This window comes from Gigantopelta aegis, chromosome 6 (assembly GCF_016097555.1).
Source record: "Gigantopelta aegis isolate Gae_Host chromosome 6, Gae_host_genome, whole genome shotgun sequence".
Taxonomy (NCBI): domain Eukaryota; kingdom Metazoa; phylum Mollusca; class Gastropoda; order Neomphalida; family Peltospiridae; genus Gigantopelta; species Gigantopelta aegis.
The window spans coordinates 763083-785410 of NC_054704.1; the positions used below are offsets into that span (position 1 = coordinate 763083).

The 22328-nt window shown below is 42.3% G+C and overlaps 1 protein-coding gene across 1 annotated transcript in view; it reads left to right on the plus strand.

Moving 5' to 3' along the window:
• LOC121376386 (tRNA selenocysteine 1-associated protein 1-like) overlaps positions 1 to 6770 on the plus strand; it is a 152546-nt gene extending 145776 nt beyond the window's left edge. The window contains exon 11 of the mRNA XM_041504237.1: positions 1308 to 6770. Within this exon, the coding sequence (XP_041360171.1) occupies positions 1308 to 1388 (81 nt within the window). The 3' untranslated portion in view covers positions 1389 to 6770. The remainder of the gene's footprint in view (positions 1 to 1307) is intronic.
• The last annotated feature ends 15558 nt before the right edge of the window (positions 6771 to 22328 follow it).

The following is a 22328-nucleotide window of genomic DNA, read 5'->3' on the forward strand; positions in this document are numbered from 1 at the left end:
CCAAGGGGGATCGGCAGAATTGAGAGGTCCACTTAAATGAAAATAAAAATTGGATTTTACACATAAAAGTCCTTGTCCCCAAATAAATCAGTTATAGCAGTATGATTAAATAATAACAATGTATTATATACGGTTCAAAAACCCGAAATGCATAGATACATGCATGCTTCTATGGGACAGGAGCGCCTTTCTAATTTGGCGCTCCTAACGATTCATTATGACCAAGATATAGATGTGAACGAGATTGCAACATTATTCGCCCAACAACACTTGAGGAAAATGCAACTGGACTGTATTTATACAATTAAATGGTATGATCTTATGCAAGTTAGGGAGCGGGACGTAGCAACGTGTGTCTGAGGTTCCATTTGCTGAAGGTTCGATCCTCCTCAGTGGGCCCATTTGATTATTTTCCGTCCCAACCAGTGATCGATAACTGGTCCATCAAAGGATGTTGTGTGTGCTATCCTGTTTGTGGGATGTGGGAAGTGCACATAAAGATCCCTTGTTGTGATATCACAGGCCAGAGATACAGATCAGCGTTATAAATCCAGTGATATCACAGGCCAGAGATACTGACCAGCGTTATAAATCCAGTGATATCACAGGCCAGACATACTGACAAGCGTTATAAATCCAGTGATATCACAGGCCAGAGATAGAGACCAGCGTTATAAATCCAGTGATATCACAGGCCAGAGATACTGACCAGCGTTATAAATACAGTGATATCAAAGGCCAGAGATACAGACCAGCGGTATAAATCCAGTGATATCACAGACCAGAGATACAGACCAGCGGTATAAATTCAGTGATATCACAGGCCAGAGATACAGACCAGCGTTATAAATCCAGTGATATCACAGGCCAGAGATAGAGACCAGCGTTATAAATCCAGTGATATCACAGGCCAGACATACTGACCAGCGTTATAAATCCAGTCATATCACAGGCCAGAGATAGAGACCAGCGTTATAAATCCAGTGATATTACAGGCCAGAGATAGAGACCAGCGTTATAAATCCAGTGATATCACAGGCCAGAGATAGAGACCAGCGTTATAAATCCAGTGATATCACAGGCCAGACATACTGACCAGCATTATAAATCCAGTGATATGACAGGGTTTGAGAGTTTGACCTGTCAGTCTACGTAAATGATGTCCTCTGTTGATCAGTTCTTAACTCCAGCACTGTTCTTAATGAGCTTGTCTTCGTGAACAGTAGTTTGGCTTTGTACACAGGGTGAGTTCAGTCTGTGTAGATAGTTGTGTATTGCTCTTACTCAGTGTCATTTTTTTCTTTCAGTCATTCTTAGAAGCAATAGAAAAATCTCGGTGGTTTCCTCTTGACAATGTCATGTCACAAATACCGGCTGCAGGCAGTTGAAAGAGCCAACCAATCAGTAAACAGAAGTCAATGGAGGAGAACCAATCATAAAATAGATTACATGATGTTATGAATAGAACTGTGTAAAGTCAAAGAGAATCCTTGTTAATAAAATCACCAATGTTTACACCTGTAGACATTCAAATATCGTGTTTAAATCATAAGTGTTTACACCTGTAGACATTCAAATATCGTGTTTAAATCATAAGTGTTTACACCTGTAGACATTCAAATATCATGTTTAAATCACCAGTGTTTATACCTGTAGACATTCAAATATCGTGTTTAAATCACCAATGTTTACACCTGTAGACATTCAAATATCGTGTTTAAATCACCAGTGTTTACACCTGTAGACATTCAAATATCATTTTTAAATCACCAATGTTTACACCTGTAGAGATTCAAATATGGTGTTTAAATCACCAGTGTTTACACCTGTACACATTCAAATATGGTGTTTAAATCACCAATGTTTACACCTTATGTTTAAATTACCAATGTTTAAACCTGTAGACTTTCAAATATCGTGTTTAAATCACCAACGTTTACCCCTGTAGACATTCAAATATGTTTAGATCACCAATGTTTACACCTTATGTTTAAATTACCAATGTTTACACCTGTAGACATTCAAATATGTTTAATAACCAATGTTTACACATGTAGACATTCAAATATCATGTTTAAATCACCAATGTTTACACCTGTAGACATTCAAATATCGTGTTTAAATCACTAATGTTTACACCTGTAGACTTTCAAATATCATGTTTAAATCACTAATGTTTACACCTGTAGACATTCAAATATGTTTAAATCACCAATGTTTACCCCTGTAGACATTCAAATATGTTTAAATCACCAATGTTTACACCTGTAGACATTCAAATATCGTGTTTAAATCACTAATGTTTACATCTGTAGACTTTCAAATATCATGTTTAAATCACTAATGTTTATACCTGTAGACATTCAAATATGTTTAAATCACCAATGTTTACCCCTGTAGACATTCAAATATCATGTTTAAATCACTAATGTTTACACCTGTAGACATTCAAATATGTTTAAATCACCAATGTTTACCCCTGTAGACATTCAAATATGTTTAAATCACCAATGTTTACACCTGTAGACATTCAAATATCGTGTTTAAATCACTAATGTTTACACCTGTAGACTTTCAAATATCATGTTTAAATCACTAATGTTTACACCTGTAGACATTCAAATATGTTTAAATCACCAATGTTTACCCCTGTAGACATTCAAATATGTTTAAATCACCAATGTTTACACCTGTAGACATTCAAATACATGTTTAATGTCCACTAATTACCCTCATCTACTGGCTGTTATCCACGCAGTTAGAATACAGTATGATTGTCGTGTTTTACTTAACATTCAAGGCACTTAAACCAACTTGTCTTTGAACTTGTGAAATATCAGGATAGCGATAGAACATTCAAGTGAACACTATCATACTGTACACAGTAACCACATACTGTTTGTGTGGGTGAGACTATCATACTGTACACAGTAACCACATACTGTTTGTGTGGGTGGGACTTTCATACTGTACACAGTAACCACATACTGTTTGTGTGGGTGAGACTTTCATACTATACACAGTAACCACATACTGTTTGTGTGGGTGAGACTATCATACTGTACACAGTAACCACATACTGTTTGTGTGGGTGAGACTATCATACTGTACACAGTAGCCACATACTGTGTGTGTGGGTGAGACCATCATACTGTACACAGTAACCACATACTGTTTGTGTGGGTGAGACCATCATACTGTACACAGTAACCACATACTGTTTGTGTGGGTGAGACCATCATACTGTACACAGTAGCCACATACTGTTTGTGTGGGTGAGACTATCATAATGTACACAGTAACCACATGCTGTTTGTGTCGGTGAGACTATCATACTGTACACAGTAACCACATGCTGTTTGTGTGGGCGAGACTATCATACTGTACACAGTAGCCACATACTGTTTGTGTGGGTGAGACTATCATAATGTACACAGTAACCACATGCTGTTTGTGTCGGTGAGACTATCATACTGTACACAGTAACCACATGCTGTTTGTGTGGGTGAGACTATCATACTGTACACAGTAACCACATGCTGTTTGTGTGGGTGAGACCGTCATACTGTACACAGTAACCACATACTGTTTGTGTGGGTGAGACCGTCATACTGTACACAGTAACCACATACTGTGTGTGTGGGTGAGACCGTCATACTGTACACAGTAACCACATACTGTTTGTGTGGGTGAGACTTTCATACTGTACACAGTAACCACATACTGTTTGTGTGGGTGAGACCGTCATACTGTACACAGTAACCACATACTGTGTGTGTGGGTGAGACTGTCATACTGTACACAGTAACCACATACTGTTTGTGTGGGTGAGACTATCATACTGTACACAGTAACCACATACTGTTTGTGTGGGTGAGACCATCATACTGTACACAGTAACCACATACTGTTTGTGTGGGTGAGACCATCATACTGTACACAGTAACCACATACTGTGTGTGTGGGTGAGACTTTCATACTGTACACAGTAACCACATACTGTGTGTGTGGGTGAGACTTTCATACTGTACACAGTAACCACATACTGTTTGTGTGGGTGAGACCATCATACTGTACACAGTAGCCACATACTGTTTGTGTGGGTGAGACTTTCATACTGTACACAGTAACCACATACTGTCTGTGTGGGTGAGACTTTCATACTGTACACAGTAACCACATACTGTTTGTGTGGGTGAGACCATCATACTGTACACAGTAACCACATACTGTGTGTGTGGGTGAGACTGTCATACTGTACACAGTAACCACATACTGTTTGTGTGGGTGAGACTATCATACTGTACACAGTAACCACATACTGTTTGTGTGGGTGAGACCATCATACTGTACACAGTAACCACATACTGTTTGTGTGGGTGAGACCATCATACTGTACACAGTAACCACATACTGTGTGTGTGGGTGAGACTTTCATACTGTACACAGTAACCACATACTGTGTGTGTGGGTGAGACTTTCATACTGTACACAGTAACCACATACTGTTTGTGTGGGTGAGACCATCATACTGTACACAGTAGCCACATACTGTTTGTGTGGGTGAGACTTTCATACTGTACACAGTAACCACATACTGTCTGTGTGGGTGAGACTTTCATACTGTACACAGTAACCACATACTGTTTGTGTGGGTGAGACCATCATACTGTACACAGTAACCACATACTGTTTGTGTGGGTGAGACCATCATACTGTACACAGTAACCACATACTGTGTGTGTGGGTGAGACTTTCATACTGTACACAGTAACCACATACTGTGTGTGTGGGTGAGACTTTCATACTGTACACAGTAACCACATACTGTGTGGGTGGGCGAGACCATCATACTGTACACAGTAACCACATACTGTTTGTGTGGGTGAGACCATCATACTGTACACAGTAGCCACATACTGTTTGTGTGGGTGAGACTTTCATACTGTACACAGTAGCCACATACTGTTTGTGTGGGTGAGACTTTCATACTGTACACAGTAACCACATACTGTCTGTGTGGGTGAGACTATCATACTGTACACAGTAACCACATACTGTCTGTGTGGGTGAGACTATCATACTGTACACAGTAACCACATACTGTCTGTGTGGGTGAGACTATCATACTGTACACAGTAACCACATACTGTCTGTGTGGGTGAGACTTTCATACTGTATACAGTAACCACATACTGTCTGTGTGGGTGAGACTTTCATACTGTACACAGTAACCACATACTGTCTGTGTGGGTGAGACCATCATACTGTACACAGTAACTACATACTGTGTGTGTGGGTGAGACTATCATACTGTACACAGTAACCACATACTGTGTGTGTGGGTGAGACCATCATACTGTACACAGTAACCACATACTGTTTGTGTGGGTGAGACTTTCATACTGTACACAGTAACCACATACTGTGTGTGTGGGTGAGACTATCATAATGTACACAGTAACCACATACTGTTTGTGTGGGCGAGACTTTCATACTGTATACAGTAACCACATACTGTTTGTGTGGGCGAGACCATCATACTGTACACAGTAACCTCATACTGTTTGTGTCGGTGAGACCATCATACTGTACACAGTAGCCACATACTGTTTGTGTGGGTGATACTTTCATACTATACACAGTAACCACATACTGTCTGTGTGGGTGAGACTTTCATACTGTACACAGTAACCACATACTGTCTGTGTGGGTGAGACTATCATACTGTACACAGTAACCACATACTGTCTGTGTGGGTGAGACTATCATACTGTATACAGTAACCACATACTGTTTGTGTGGGTGAGACTTTCATACTGTATACAGTAACCACATACTGTTTGTGTGGGTGAGACTTTCATACTGTACACAGTAACCACATACTGTTTGTGTGGGTGAGACCATCATACTGTACACAGTAACCACATACTGTGTGTGTGGGTGAGACTGTCATACTGTACACAGTAACCACATACTGTTTGTGTGGGTGAGACCATCATACTGTACACAGTAACCACATACTGTGTGTGTGGGTGAGACCATCATACTGTACACAGTAACCACATACTGTTTGTGTGGGTGAGACTATCATACTGTACACAGTAACCACATACTGTTTGTGTGGGTGAGACTTTCATACTGTACACAGTAACCACATACTGTGTGGGTGGGTGAGATTATCATACTGTACACAGTAACCACATACTGTGTGTGTGTGTGTGTGTGAGACTATCATACTGTACACAGTAACCACATACTGTTTTTGTGGGTGAGACTATCATACTGTACACAGTACTAAGCCACATACTGTGTGTGTGGGTGAGACTTTCATACTGTACACAGTAACCACATACTGTGTGTGTGTGTGAGACTTTCATACTGTACACAGTAGCCACATACTGTGTGTGTGGGTGAGACGTTTGTTAAGCCTGGTTATATAAGCATCAGTATTTTGTCCACATCAAATTTTAGTTACCCATGAATTGAATGGAAGTCATACAGTGACCTGTTTTTGTGTCCATAGTGAATTGAATGGAAGTCATACAGTGATCTGTTTTTGTGTCCATAGTGAACTGAATGGAAGTCATACAGTGACCTGTTTTTGTGTCCATAGTGAACTGAATGGAAGTCATACAGTGACCTGTCTGTTTTTTTCAGAAGTATGTGTCATTTTAATTTTTCTGGTGTATGGAGACTAATGAATGTGTTTATATTTGGAGTATGATGTGGATTTTCATTTATTTTCTTTAATTAAATATTAAAACTATTTTTTTTGTTTTTCTTTTTATGATTCTGTAAATCAATGTACATGGATCTCATTCACCCACCATGACAGGTAACACTGTACAGCAGTCCCAAAACTCAACAGACATCACGTAACATGTCAGGTTTACACTGTATGGCAGAACTCAACAGACATCACGTAACATGTCAGGTTTACACTGTATGGCAGAACTCGACACACATCACCTAACATGTCAGGTTTACACTGTACGGCAGAACACAACAGACATCACCTAACATGTCAGGTTTACACTGTACGGCAGAACACAACAGACATCACCTAACATGTCAGGTTTACACTGTACGGCAGAACACAACAGACATCACCTAACATGTCAGGTTTACACTGTACGGCAGAACACAACAGACATCACCTAACATGTCAGGTTTACACTGTACGGCAGAACACAACAGACATCACCTAACATGTCAGGTTTACACTGTACGGCAGAACACAACAGACATCGCCTAACATGACAGGTTAACATTGTACGGCATCACCTAACAAGACAAGTTAACTCTACAACAGAAACTCAACAGACATCACCTAACATGACAGGTTAACATTACAACATACATCACATAACTTGACCAGTTAACACTGTACGGCAGAACTCAACATACATCACATAACTTGACCAGTTAACACTGTACGGCAGAACTCAACATACATCGCATAACTTGACCAGTTAACACTACGGCAGAACTCAACATACATCGCATAACTTGACCAGTTAACACTGTACGGCAGAACTCAACAGACATCGCATAACATGACAGGTTAACACTGTACGGCAGAACACGACAGACATCGCATAACATGACAGGTTAACACTGTACGGCAGAACTCGACAGACATCGCCTAACATGACCGGTTAACACTGTACGGCAGAACTCGACAGACATCGCCAAACATGACAGGTTAACACTGTACGGCAGAACTCGACAGACATCGCCAAACATGACAGGTTAACACTGTACGGCAGAACTCGACAGACATCGCCAAACATGACAGGTTAACACTGTACGGCAGAACTCGACAGACATCGCCAAACATGACAGGTTAACACTGTACGGCAGAACTCGACAGACATCGCCTAACATGACAGGTTAACACTGTACGGCAGAACTCGACAGACATCGCCTAACATGACAGGTTAACACTGTACGGCAGAACTCGACAGACATCGCCTAACATGACAGGTTAACACTGTACGGCAGAACTCGACAGACATCGCCAAACATGACAGGTTAACATTGTACGGCAGAACTCGACAGACATCGCCTAACATGACAGGTTAACATTGTACGGCAGAACTCGACAGACATCGCCTAACATGACAGGTTAACATTGTACGGCAGAACACAACCAGACATCGCATAACATGACAGGTTACCAGGCTTTGATGTTCTATCTTACCAACATATTGAATATAACCAATATCTCATTGGCTTCGTACACCAGTATAGGGAGGGATGTAGCCCTGTCGCCTAATGCACGGTTGGTCTAGGATCGATCCCCGTCAGTGGGCCCATTGGACTATTTCTTGTTTTAGCCAGTGCTTCTCGACAGGTATATCAAAGGTCGTGGTATTTGCTCTCCTGTTTGTGGGATCCCTTGCTACTAATGGAAACGTTGCGGATTTCCTCTCTAAGACTCTAAATTGCTAAATCAATGTGCTTTAGTGGTGCCATCAAATGAAACAAACAGGCGTTTCAGGGCTCGAAACCCCGCCCTGCTTGATCACATTTTCTTTTTTCTTCGTATATTTTAGGAGCATGACTTGACACCCCTATTAAGTTTGGTAGGCAGTTTAGACACCCGCGCGCGCATGCACACGAACGCACGCACACACACACACACACACTGCTGAAATTGCTGTAAACACGCCTGACAACTAACTGGACTTCCTACATCAGAGAAGACTGACATTGATCCTCGTCTGTAGGACATTACATTGTCCGAGTCGTAACGAATCCTTTAAACAGCAGCTCTTATTTGAGTAGTGGATATTTTTAATTCTTGACAGGCCTATGTGATAGTTATTATTGACTTATTTCACGTAATGTCGCCGCTCATTAAATGTCTTGTAGGGTTCACTTATTTGAGAGGGAAGGATAAGGAATTTTGCTTAACAACACCCCGGCACATTTCGAAACTGGGATGAAACCCGCTGTCGCCACACAAGACTACTCCTGCCAAACGAGCACTTTTGCAGTACATACCACAGACTTTGAAGTAGCAGTCGTATTGGACGGCGGACCTGAAGTGACGGGCGGTGTGCGTGTCGAGATCCATCGATCAAGGCATTGAATAAGTCTGAGAACAGTCGTTCAGGTTAAGAGGCGCGTATGTGCTGTGAGCCTACGAGGGGGGAGGGGGTGCAGAGAACGGTCATTCAGGTTAACAGGCGCGTATGTGCTATGAGCGTACGAGGGGGGGGGGGGGGGCAGAGAACGGTCGTTCAGGTCAACAGCCGCGTATGTGCTGAGTGTACGAGGGGGGTGGCAGAGAACGGTCGTTGAGGTTAACAGGCGCGTATGTGCTATGAACATACGAGAGGGGGGTCAGAGAACGGTCGTTCAGGTTAACAGGCGCGTATGTGCTATGCGTGTACGGGGATGGGGGCAGAGAAGGGTTGTTCAGGTTAACAGGCGCGTATGTGCTATCAGCGTACGGGGGGGGCAGAGAACGGTCGTCCAGGTCAACAGGCGCGTATGTGCTGAGTGTACGAGGTGGGGGGGGGGGGGCAGAGAACGGTCGTTCAGATCAACAGGTGCGTATGTGCTATGAGTACGAGAGAGCGCGGGGGGAGGGGCAGAGAACGGTCGTTCAGGTTAACAGGCGCGTATGTGCTATGAGCGTACGAGAGAGGGCAGAGAAGGGTCGTTCAGGTTAACAGGCGCGTATGTGCTATGAGTGTACGAGAGGGGGGAGGGGCATAGAACGGTCGTTCAGGTTAACAGGCGCGTATGTGCTATGAGTGTACGAGAGAGGGAGGCAGAGAACGGTCGTCCAGGTTAACAGGCGCGTATGTGCTATGAGTGTACGAGAGAGGGAGGCAGAGAACGGTCGTTCAGGTTAACAGGCGCGTATGTGCTATGAGTGTACGAGAGAGGGAGGCAGAGAACGGTCGTCCAGGCTAACAGGCGCGTATGTGCTATGCGCGTACGGGGATGGGGGAAGAGAAGGGTCGTTCAGGTTAACAGGCGCGTATGTGCTATGAGCGTACGGGGGTGGGGGGGGGGGGCAGAGAACGGTCGTCCAGGTCAACAGGCGCGTATGTGCTGAGTGTACGAGGTGGGGGGGGGCAGATAACGGTCGTTCAGGTCAACAGGCGCGCATGTGCTATGAGTACGAGAGGGGGGGGGGGGCAGAGAACGGTCGTTCAGGTTAACAGGCGCGTATGTGCTATGAACATACGAGAGGGGGGGTCAGAGAATGGTCGTTCAGGTTAACAGGCGCCTATGTGCTATGCGCGTACGGGGATGGGGGCAGAGAAGGGTCGTTCAGGTTAACAGGCGCGTATGTGCTATGAGCGTACGAGGGGGGGGGGGCAGAGAACGGTCGTCCAGGTCAACAGGCGCGTATGTGCTGAGTGTACGAGGTGGGGGGGGGGGGGCAGAGAACGGTCGTTCAGGTCAACAGGTGCGTATGTGCTATGAGTACGAGAGAGGGGGGGGGGGCAGAGAACGGTCGTTCAGGTTAACAGGCGCGTATGTGCTATGAGCGTACGAGAGAGGGCAGAGAAGGGTCGTTCAGGTTAACAGGCGCGTATGTGCTATGAGTGTACGAGAGGGGGGAGGGGCATAGAACGGTCGTCCAGGTTAACAGGCGCGTATGTGCTATGAGTGTACGAGAGAGGGAGGCAGAGAACGGTCGTTCAGGTTAACAGGCGCGTATGTGCTATGAGTATACGAGAGAGGGAGGCAGAGAACGGTCGTTCAGGCTAACAGGCGGGTATGTGCTATGAGCGTACGGGGGGGGGGGGCAGAGAACGGTCGTTCAGGTTAATAGGCGCGTATGTGCTATGAGCGTACGAGAGGGGGGGGGGGAGGCAGAGAACGGTCGTTCAGGCTGACAGGCGCGTATGTGCTATGAGTGTACGAGAGGGGGGAGGGGCATAGAACGGTCGTCCAGGTTAACAGGCGCGTATGTGCTATGAGTGTACGAGAGAGGGAGGCAGAGAACGGTCGTTCAGGTTAACAGGCGCGTATGTGCTATGAGTATACGAGAGAGGGAGGCAGAGAACGGTCGTTCAGGCTAACAGGCGCGTATGTGCTATGAGCGTACGAGAGGGGGGGGGGGGGAGGCAGAGAACGGTCGTTCAGGCTGACAGGCGGGTATGTGCTATGAGCGTACGAGGTGGGGGGGCAGAGAATGGTCGTTCAGGTTAACAGACGCGTATGTGCTATGCAGGGGGAGGGGGCAACAGGCTAGAAATCTTTTTTCAAATTCTGGCAAAAACGATGGAGAAATGAGCTGTCCACAAACCTTTTCACTATGTATTTCCATCATTCTACCCACAACATTAGTTATAATCCATATATAAATGCGTAGCGATTCGTTTGCAACTCTGTTTGGCAGAAATGCCAATATGAATAAATGTTGTTTACCAGATTCGGGCATTTTCCTTTCATTCGGGCAAAAAACAGCCTGCCCCTCTACAAAACTGGGAGTTTGAACGCCTGTAAGAACGGCTCGCCTACTAGCTGTGTGTGAAATATGATTTACACTTTTATCAATACAATGAGAACAGTGATATGAATGGCTAACAAAGTGTCGGTGTCTGTGAAAATACTTTAAAATAATGTCGTAACCCACAGATGACCAGCACCGTAACGTGTTGTAATCTGTACATGGTACCAGACACCAGGCGTATCCTAAAGACCGACGATCCTCCAACCTGTCGCACCTCATGCGAGCGCTCTACCCATTGAGCTAATTCGGTTATTTAATTGTACAGAACATGGAGAGAGAGAGAGGTAAAAAAAAAGAAGAAGAGGTAATGGTCACTTTACAACTGCCGTACAACACGTGGCACTTCAAGACTCTGTGGTTATCTATTGTTATAATGACGTATATGAGTCGCAATTACAAGTGATTAATAGTGCCATACGTCGCACAGTGGGACCAAGCATTATGTAAAACTGTTCACCCAACTCGCAACAATGGGACTTAGCAGTGGTCATTAGTTTCCACTGGTGACTAGCCTTGTCGCCACGTGGACGGAGAATACGCACGGAGCTGGGAGTTTTAATGGCTATATTTATGTAATGTAATTCTCTGACCTTCATTATCACGACTGCTCGCCTTACACAAAGACAAAGTAATAATTACTTGACCAAAAACAGGGGGCTCAACCCTCCTAAATTCTACCTGCAGAACACTGTATTGCAGCATTAAGCGTACAAGACGGGAGGGGGGGGGTGGGGGGCAGGGGGAGCGACTGATACCCTAGTCCTCGAAATATTAGGGCAAAATGTGCTAACCTGAGACCTTTTTGCCATGCATTTCCATCATTCTCCCCTCAAAATTAGTTGTAATCCATGTAAAAAAAAGCACAGTGATTCGCTTTTAACCCTACATAGCTGTTTGGTAGCAGTGCTAATGTGAATAAATGTTGTTATCCAGATTCGGGCATTTTCGTTTAATTCGGGCAAAAACGAGCCTATCCCCGTAAAAAAATGGGAGCCGGTACGCCCACGAATGCAGCCCTGTACAGTTAATGTGTGCAGTGACGTTTGAGCAGTATGTGGAAGTACCTCAAGGTGATAGTTGTGAAGCCTACTTTATAGCTTTTCTCTTCCCTGTTTGGGGCGGGATGTAGCCCAGTGGTAAAGCGTTCGCTTGATGCGCGGTCGGTCCTGTATCGATCCCCGTCGGTTCGACCCATTGGGCTATTTCTCGTTCCAGCCAGTGCTCCACAACTAGTGTAACAAAGGCCGTGGTATGTACTATCCTGTCTGTGATTCCTTGCTGCTAATCAAAAAGAGTAGCCCATGAAGTGGCGACAGCAGGTTTCCTCAATCAATATCTGTGTGATCCTTAACCATATGTATGACGCCATATAACCGTAAATAAAATGTGTTGAGTGCGTTGTTAAATAAACCATTTCCTTGTTCCCTGTTTGATCCTAACGACGATGATTCACTAACTGGCGATATTTAATCGTAAATAAAATGTGTTAAGTGCGACGTTAAATAAACCATTTCATTGTTCCCTGTTTGATCGTAACGACGATGATCCACTAAATGGCGATATTTAACCGTAAATAAAATGTGTTAAGTGCGTCGTTAAATAAACCATTTTCTTGTTCCCTGTTTGATCGTAACGATGATCCACTAAATGGCGATATTTAACCGTAAATAAAATGTGTTAAGTGCGTCGTTAAATAAACCATTTCCTTGATCGTAACGACGATGATCCACTAAATGGCGATATTTAACCGTAACTAAAATGTGTTAAGTGTGTCGTTAAATAAACCATTTCCTTGTTCCCTGTTTGATCGTAACGACATTGATCCACTAAATGGCGATATTTAACCGTAACTAAAATGTGTTAAGTGCGTCGTTAAATAAACCATTTCCTTGTTCCCTGTTTGATCGTAAAGACGATGATCCACTAAATGGCGATATTTAACCGTAACTAAAATGTGTTAAGTGCGTCTTTAAATAAACCATTTCCTTGTTCCCTGTTTGATCGTAACGACGATGATTCACTAACTGGCGATATTTAATCGTAAATAAAATGTGTTAAGTGCGTCGTTAAATAAACCATTTCCTTCTTCCCTATTTGATCGTAACGACGATGATCCACTAAATGGCGGTAATTAACCGTCTGAAAGTTGTTATCGGTCTGACACCGGGTTCCGTATTCATAAACATACAGTCAATGTAGGAGACGTATACAGCCAATGTAGGATACGTATACAGTCACTCAAATACATTTACACAATTAACTCAGTTGATAAAGTGCTCGCTTGAGGTGCTTGCGTCGCAGGATCGAACCACCTCGGTGGATCCATTCAACAGATTGTTTTTTTTGTCTCGTTCCAATCAGTGCACCACAAGTGGTTAAAGGCCGTGGTATGTGCGTCCCTGTCTGTTGAAAAGTACATATAAAATGTATCTTGCTGCATTAAAAAAAATGTAGCAATTTTCCTCTGATGACTACGTTTGAGAATTACATGTACTAAATGTTTGACATCCATTGTTTTAATGTTTAGTTGTATGTATCTTCGTCAGTGTTGAATATTCAGTTTTATTTATCTTCATCAATGTTGAATATTCAGTTTTATGTATCTTCGTCAGTGTTGAATATTCAGTTTTATTTATCTTCATCAATGTTGAATATTCAATTTTATGTATCTTCGTCAGTGTTGAATATTCAGTTTTATTTATCTTCATCAATGTTGAATATTCAATTTTATGTATCTTCGTCGGTGTTGAATATTCAGTTTTATTTATCTTCATCAATGTTGTATATTCAGTTTTATTTATCTTCGTCAATGTTGAATGTTCAGTTTTATTTATCTTCATCAATGTTGAATATTCAATTTTATGTATCTTCGTCAATGTTTAATGTTCAGTTTTATTTATCTTCATCAATGTTGAATGTTCAGTTTTATTTATTTTCATCAATGTTGAATTTTGTCTCCAGTGTAATGTGGAGGATTTTTTTTTTTTTAAAGTTTGTTTTGTTTTACGACACCGCTAGAGCACATTGATTAATTAATCATCGGCTATTGGATGTTAAACATTTGGTAATTCTGACAACTAGTCATCAGAGGAAACCCGCTACATTGTTTCTAATGTAGCAAAGGATGTTTCATATGCAATTTCCCACAGACAGGATAGCACATACCACGACCGTTGGTGTACCAGTCGTGGTGCAATGGCTGGAACGAGAAATAGCCCAATGGGTCCACCGACGGGGATCGAACCCAAACTAACCACGCATCAAGCGAGCGCTTTACCACTGGGCTACGTCCCGCCTCTAGGAAGTTAAAAACATTGTATTACGTAATTGTACATTTTCTCCTCAACCATTTCAGTTACTACTGCTTCCCCCTCCACCTCCTCTCTCACTTCCTCCCCCACCTCCGCTGATACCTCCATGGTCAACCAGGCCCGTAGCCAATGGGCGTCGGTCGACCCCCCCCCCCCCCCACGGTTGCTTTTTATTATTATTCAGTATGCCCTCGGACCCCCCTAAGCAATACCATAAGCCTGAACGACCCCCCCCCCCCCCCCCCTCAAAATCCTGACTACGAGCCTGTCAACTGTTACTATAATTCTTTCCTCAATCATCGTTTCTTCTCTAAATCCTAGAAAAAAAGAAGAAAAAAAGATTGAAACCTTTAATAACTTGTAAAAACCGGCCTCGGTGGCGTCGTGGCAGGCCATCGGTCTACAGGCTGGTAGGTACTGGGTTCGGATCCCAGTCGAGGCATGGGATTTTTAATCGAGATACCGACTTCAAACCCTGAGTGAGTGCTCCGCAAGGTTCAATGGGTAGGTGTAAACCACTTGCACCGACCAGTGATCTATAACTGGTTCAACAAAGGCCATGGTTTGTGCTATCCTGCCTGTGGGAAGCGCAAATAAACGATCCCTTGCTGCCTGTCGTAAAAAGAGTAGCCTATGTGGCGACAGCGGGTTTCCTCTAAAAACAGTGTCAGAATGACCATATGTTTTACGTCCAATAGCCGATGATAAGATAAAAAATCAATGTGCTCTAGCGGCGTTGTTAAATAAAACAAACTTTTTTAATAACTTGTAAACGTACGAAGTAGATAACATTTTCTAGTTTAGTTTAGTTTTAAAATATAAAACTAAACAATTGTAACGGCTATGAGATGTAACATTTTGAACGATTGCGGTTATATCTGTGATGTGCGAAAACTGGTCTGCCGCAGGTATCGGATGTCCATTATGATACAGTTAAAGGGAATTTTTTTTTTTGAAAACAATTATTGTCATAATTATGATGCGTCCTTACGATGAAAGGCGCCGAGTCGTTGTATGAAAGCCATTAATGCGCGTTCACTGTCACGTGTAAAGTGTTTCTATTTCCGTCTTACCGGGTTCGTGTTTTTCTCTGTATCCTGCACTATTTATAAACATTACGATGTGCTACAATCCCGAGGAATTACAACACACAAAGAAATAAACACTTCCTTATGTGAGTAACAGTAAAGCTTACCGGTTACAGAATTAAGGAGACCACTGTCAGTTGGAAGGTTATACCAAACATTTGAGCTTTAAACATCAAGCTACCGTTCACCAGTGTTGAACATTGAAATCGAATATGACCCTACAGTGCCTCGTCAACAATAAATAGTACAACGCCACAGCCAATGACCATTATATTACAACAACCGGCCTCGGTGGTGTCGTAGTTAAGCCATCGGACTACAGGCTGCTAGGTGCATGGTTCGCAGCCCGGTACCGGCTTCCACCCAGAGCGAGTTTTAACGACTCAGTGGGTAGTTGTAAGACCATTACAGCCTCTTCTCTTTCACCAACAAGTAACCTACTGTGCTTGAACTTTAATTGGATATAAGCACGAAAATAAGTTGAAATGAAAATTAAAATACAACGAATGAATAATTTGGAATGTTGTCTTTCGTTTTATACTCTGATCGTGTTCAGAATCCGGTTTCGAACTTTTTGATACGAACCTAACAAATTGTGAGCCATCACCACCTCATCCTCCCAATAACAAACAAACAGAATAAAACCAAACTCACATTCTGTATTTTCGAATTCTCTAATAGATGGCAGCTCATAGTTACCATGACGACTGTAGGAGCCTGAGGGTCATTCCATGTCAAATTAACCAAAGGTAAAATTATTACTTTACATTTGAGGCGAGACGTAGTCCAGTGATAAAGCGCTCGCCTGATGCGCGGTCGGTCTAGGATCGATCCTCTTCAGTGGGCCCATTGGGCTATTTCTCGTCCAGCCACTACACCACGACTGGTATATCAAAGGCCGTGGTATGTGCTGTTCTGTCTATGGGATGGTGAATATAAAAGATTCCTTGCTACTAATGGGGAAATGTAGCGGGTTTCCTCTCTAAGACTATGATTCAAAATTACCAAATGTTTGACATCCAATAGGCGATGATTAACATCAGTGTGTTCTAGTGGTGACTAGGTTATCTAATGACAATATGGCCGTAATAGTGCTCACAACGTTATTTTGTAAACGACACCAGTAGGAAATGGTTTATTTAACGACGCACTCAACATTTTATTTACGGTTATATGGCGTCGGGACACCAATAAAGCACATTGATTTATTAATCATCGGCTTTTTTGGTAATTTTGACATATATAGTCTTACAGAGGGTTACTCCTACATAGAGATGTAGTCTTACGGAGGGTTACCCCTACATAGAGACGTATAGTCTTACGGAGGGTTACCCCTACATAGAGACGTATAGTCTTACGGAGGGTTACTCCTACATAGAGATGTAGTCTTACGGAGAGTTAACCCTACATAGAGACGTATAGTCTTACGGAGGGTTACCCCTACATAGAGACGTATAGTCTTACAGAGGGTTACTCCTACATAGAGATGTAGTCTTACGGAGAGTTAACCCTACATAGAGACGTATAGTCTTACGGAGGGTTACCCCTACATAGAGATGTATAGTCTTACAGAGGGTTACTCCTACATAGAGATGTATAGTCTTACGGAGGGTTACCCCTACATAGAGACGTATAGTCTTACAGAGGGTTACTCCTACATAGAGATGTAGTCTTACGGAGAGTTAACCCTACATAGAGACGTATAGTCTTACGGAGGGTTACCCCTACATAGAGACGTATAGTCTTACGGAGGGGTTACTCCTACATAGAGACGTATAGTTTTACAGAGGGTTACTCCTACATAGAGACGTATAGTCTTACGGAGGGTTACCCCTACATAGAGACGTATAGTCTTACGGAGGGTTACCCCTACATAGAGACGTATAGTCTTACGGAGGGGTTACTCCTACATAGAGACGTATAGTTTTACAGAGGGTTACTCCTACATAGAGACGTATAGTCTTACGGAGGGTTACCCCTACATAGAGACGTATAGTCTTACGGAGGGTTACGCATACATAGAGACGTATAGTCTTACGGAGGGTTACCCCTACATAGAGACGTATAGTCTTACAGAGGGTTACCCCTACATAGAGACGTATAGTCTTACAGAGGGTTACTCCTACATAGAGATGTAGTCTTACGGAGAGTTAACCCTACATAGAGACGTATAGTCTTACGGAGGGTTACCCCTACATAGAGATGTATAGTCTTACAGAGGGTTACTCCTACATAGAGACGTATAGTTTTACAGAGGGTTACTCCTACATAGAGACGGAAAGGGATCTCCGTGTACTCCCTACGTCGCTGCACGCGCGCACGCACACACGCGCACAGACGCACACTCAGACACGCACACAGACACACACGCACAGACACACACGCACGCACTCACACGCACGTACACCCTCACAGACACACGCGTGCACACACACATACCCACGCACGCACACACACACACACACGCGCGCGCGCGCACACACACTCACAGACACACACACATACACACACACACACACCCGCGCGGGAGCCCGCGCGTATCTTTCTAAAAATGGGAGCGCGTATGTCTATGGACACACGTGTGGATTTTACTACACCCTCAGATACGTTGATGTTGTGATGACGTGGTTGGTATGTCGTCAGTCCTACTTGTTTCAACAGGATTAACCAACGTATAAGTGGGTTATTGTATTTAGCACTTTATGATTTCGTTAATTGGTCGCCAGTCCTACTTGTTTCAACAAGATTAACCAACGTATAAGTGGGTTATTTTATTTAGCATTTTATGATTTCGTTAATTGGTACTAGTAATACAGACTCAAACACGAGGCACAGAATACAATTTACATTCTCTATGAACTGACACAAGACATGTATAGATTTTAATTGTACAAGTAAACTTTGTGTTGACTGATTTGGAGAGTGTTGATATTGTACAAGTAAGCGTTGTGTTCACTGATTTGGAGATTGTTCTAAAGGTTTGTTCTAAATGTGGATGAAATTTAAACTCAGGTTAAACAATCGTTGTGCCTCGACAGTCAGAGTTACTTTCCTCCTGATGACGACGAAGATGACGATGAAGATGACGACGAAGACGAACTTGAAGAGCTGCTCGAATCTCCTCCACCTCCACCTCCTCCACCACCGCCTCCTCCGCCACCGCCTCCTCCTCCCCCTCCTCCTCCGCCACCGCCTCCACCTCCCCCTGTTCCTCCTCCCCCTCCTCCTCCGCCACCACCTTTAGAGTTTCCATAACCAAACCCAAATCCATATCCAGTACTCATTGCGTGTGTTGAAAACCTGGAACACTAATGTTAAAATCGTACCAATTATAGCGAGTGTCCTCTATAGAAACATATCTCGAACACTAATGTAAAATCGTACTAATTATAGCGAGTGTCCTGTATAGAAACATATCTCGAACACTAATGTTAAATTGTACTAATTATAGCGAGTGTCCTGTATAGAAACATATCTCGAACACTAATGTTAAATCGTACTAATTAAGTAGCGAATGTCCTGTATACAAAGATATCTCGAACACTAATGCTAACTCGTACTAATTATAGCGAATGTACTGTGTAGAAAGATATCTCGAATACTAATGTTAAATCGTACTAATTATATAACGAGTGTCCTCTATGGAAAGATATCTCAAACACTAATGTTAAATCGTACTAATTATAGCGAGTGTCCTGTATAGAAAGATATCTCGAACACTAATGTTACATTGTACTAATTATATAGCGATTGTCCTGTATAGAAAGATATCTCGAACACTAATGTTAAAATCGTACTAATTATAGCGATTGTCCTGTATAGAAAGATATCTCAAACACTAATGTTAAATCGTACTAATTATAGCGAGTGTCCTGTATAGAAAGATATCTCGAACACTAATGTTACATTGTACTAATTATATAGCGATTGTCCTGTATAGAAAGATATCTCGAACACTAATGTTAAAATCGTACTAATTATAGCGAGTGTCCTGTATAGAAAGATATCTCGAACACTAATGTTACATTGTACTAATTATGTAGCGAATGTCCTGTATAGAAACATATCTCGAACACTAATGTTAAATCGTACTAATTATAGCGAGTGTCCTGTATAGAAACATATCTCGAACACTAATGTTAAATCATACTAATTATAGCGAGTGTCCTGTATAGAAAGACATCTCGAACACTAATGTTAAAATCGTACTAATTATAGCGAATGTCCTGTATAGAAAGATATCTCGAACACTAATGCTAAATCGTACTAATTATAGCGAATGTACTGTGTAGAAAGATATCTCGAACACTAATGTTAAATCGTACTAATTATATAACGAGTGTCCTCTATGGAAAGATATCTCGAAAACGATGGTTACATTGTACTAATTATAGCGAGTGTACTGTATAGAAAGATATCTCGAACACTAATGTTAAATTGTACTAATTATATAGCGATTGTCCTGTATAGAAAGATATCTCGAACGCTAATGTTAAAATCGTACTAATTATAGCGAGTGTTCTGTATAGAAAGATATCTCGAACACTAATGTTAAAATCGTACTAATTATAGCGAGTGTCCTGTACATAGAGATTATTGTACGAGCTTGTGTGTCGTACTGATTTTACGAAACGAGTGTCAGGACTTTTGTATTTCCCGAGCGAGAGCGAGGGTATTTACATAAATCCTGACACGAATTTCGTAAAATCAGTACGACACACACGCGAGTGTAATAATTTTTTTATTATCCGTATAATTATTGTTATTTTTTGTGAATAACAAGGACCGTCTCAAAATGCTTCAACCACAACTAAAAAGAGACGACAAAATGACGTTATATTCCACATGCAAAGTCCTAGCTAGGACTCGAGAAAAACAACGTCATGCTATGACGTCGCTTACCAAAATTACGTCATCACACTTGTTATTACACGTGTGCTTCGTATGATTATTAATAACTCGGTTATGTTGAACCATGTGGATAATATATAGAGGATTCGTCACGAGTATTTTTTAATATGGAAAATATCAACCGAGTCTATGTTAATCGGTATTTGTCGAGGCTCTGCCGAGACCAATACCGATTAACTAGACGAGGTTGATATTTTACATATTAAAAAACACGAGTAGCGAATTCTATTTATCCTATATCACTTCGAAAATAACATTTTAATTATTATTTTAGTCAATCACAGTACTAAAGTCGCTGCCATTGATAATATGACGTCATCACGATTACCACAGATTAGTTTGACGTCAACCATTTTAAACAAATCTTTAAAAATGTTACGCTCAGGTACACGGGTCTGGTTGGCTTGTAAGCAAATGACCCATCCACAGCAACGCGTGACCTTGAGACCTTGCAGATTTGCATACCATTATTAACCGGGTTAATAAAGTAAATTATCACATGGGTTTATGACATGGATATCATGGGTAAGTTATAGGATAAATTTAATTATTACCCCAGCAGGCACTCATGACGGGGAAAATAAAAATTATAATTTCTCAACAAACTAATCACCTTTCTCTCTTCTCTGTCTTTCTCTCACTCTCTCTCTATCTCCCTTCGCTCTATCTATTTCTTCGCTCACTCTTCTCTTTCTCACTATTTCTCTTCTCTCTCTCTCTCTCTCTCTCTCTCTCTCTCTCTCTCTCTCTCTCTCTCTCTCTCTCTCTCTCTCTCTCTCTCTCTCTGTGTCTGTCTCTCTCTTTTTCTCTCTCTTCGCTCTTTTGTCTTTCGCTCACTCTCTTCTCTCACTCTTCTCTTTCTCCCATTCTCTCTTTCACTCTCTCTTTCTCGATTTCTTCACTCTATCTCACTTCTCTCTCTCTCTCTCTCTCTCTCTCTCTCTCTCTCTCTCTCTCTCTCTCTCTCTCTCTCTCTCTTCTTTCGCTATATCTTCTTTTTCTCTCACTCTCTATCTCTCGCTCTATTTCTCCTCTCTTCGCTCTTCTCTCTCTCTTCTCTCTCTCTCTCTTCTCTTTCTCTCACTATCGCTCTCTTCTCTCTCTTTCTCTCTCATACACTCTCTTTCTCGATCTCTTCACTTTCTTTCTCTCTCATTTCTCTCTTTATCTCACTCTCTCTGTATCTATCTTCGTTCTCTCTCTCTCTCTCTCTCTCTCTCTCTCTCTCTCTCTCTCTCTCTCTCTCTCTCTCTCTCTCTCTCTCTCTCTCTCTCTCTCTGTCTCTCTCTAGAAAAGTGACGCTCACCGTGTATCAGAGTCCGATCGCTGTATTGAGTAACGATAGTATGAATATCTCGCACAAACTGGTTTCCTTTCTTCTTGCCTGTACCTTAGTACATTATGTATTTATAAATATTTCCACGTAAAACAGTCTTTATTCCCGAAGAAATTTGTTTTATACAGCAGACTCTGTCGGTGAAACTGGGAACTTTCCGATTTCCCGGAAAACTACAAGTTTTCAAAACCAAT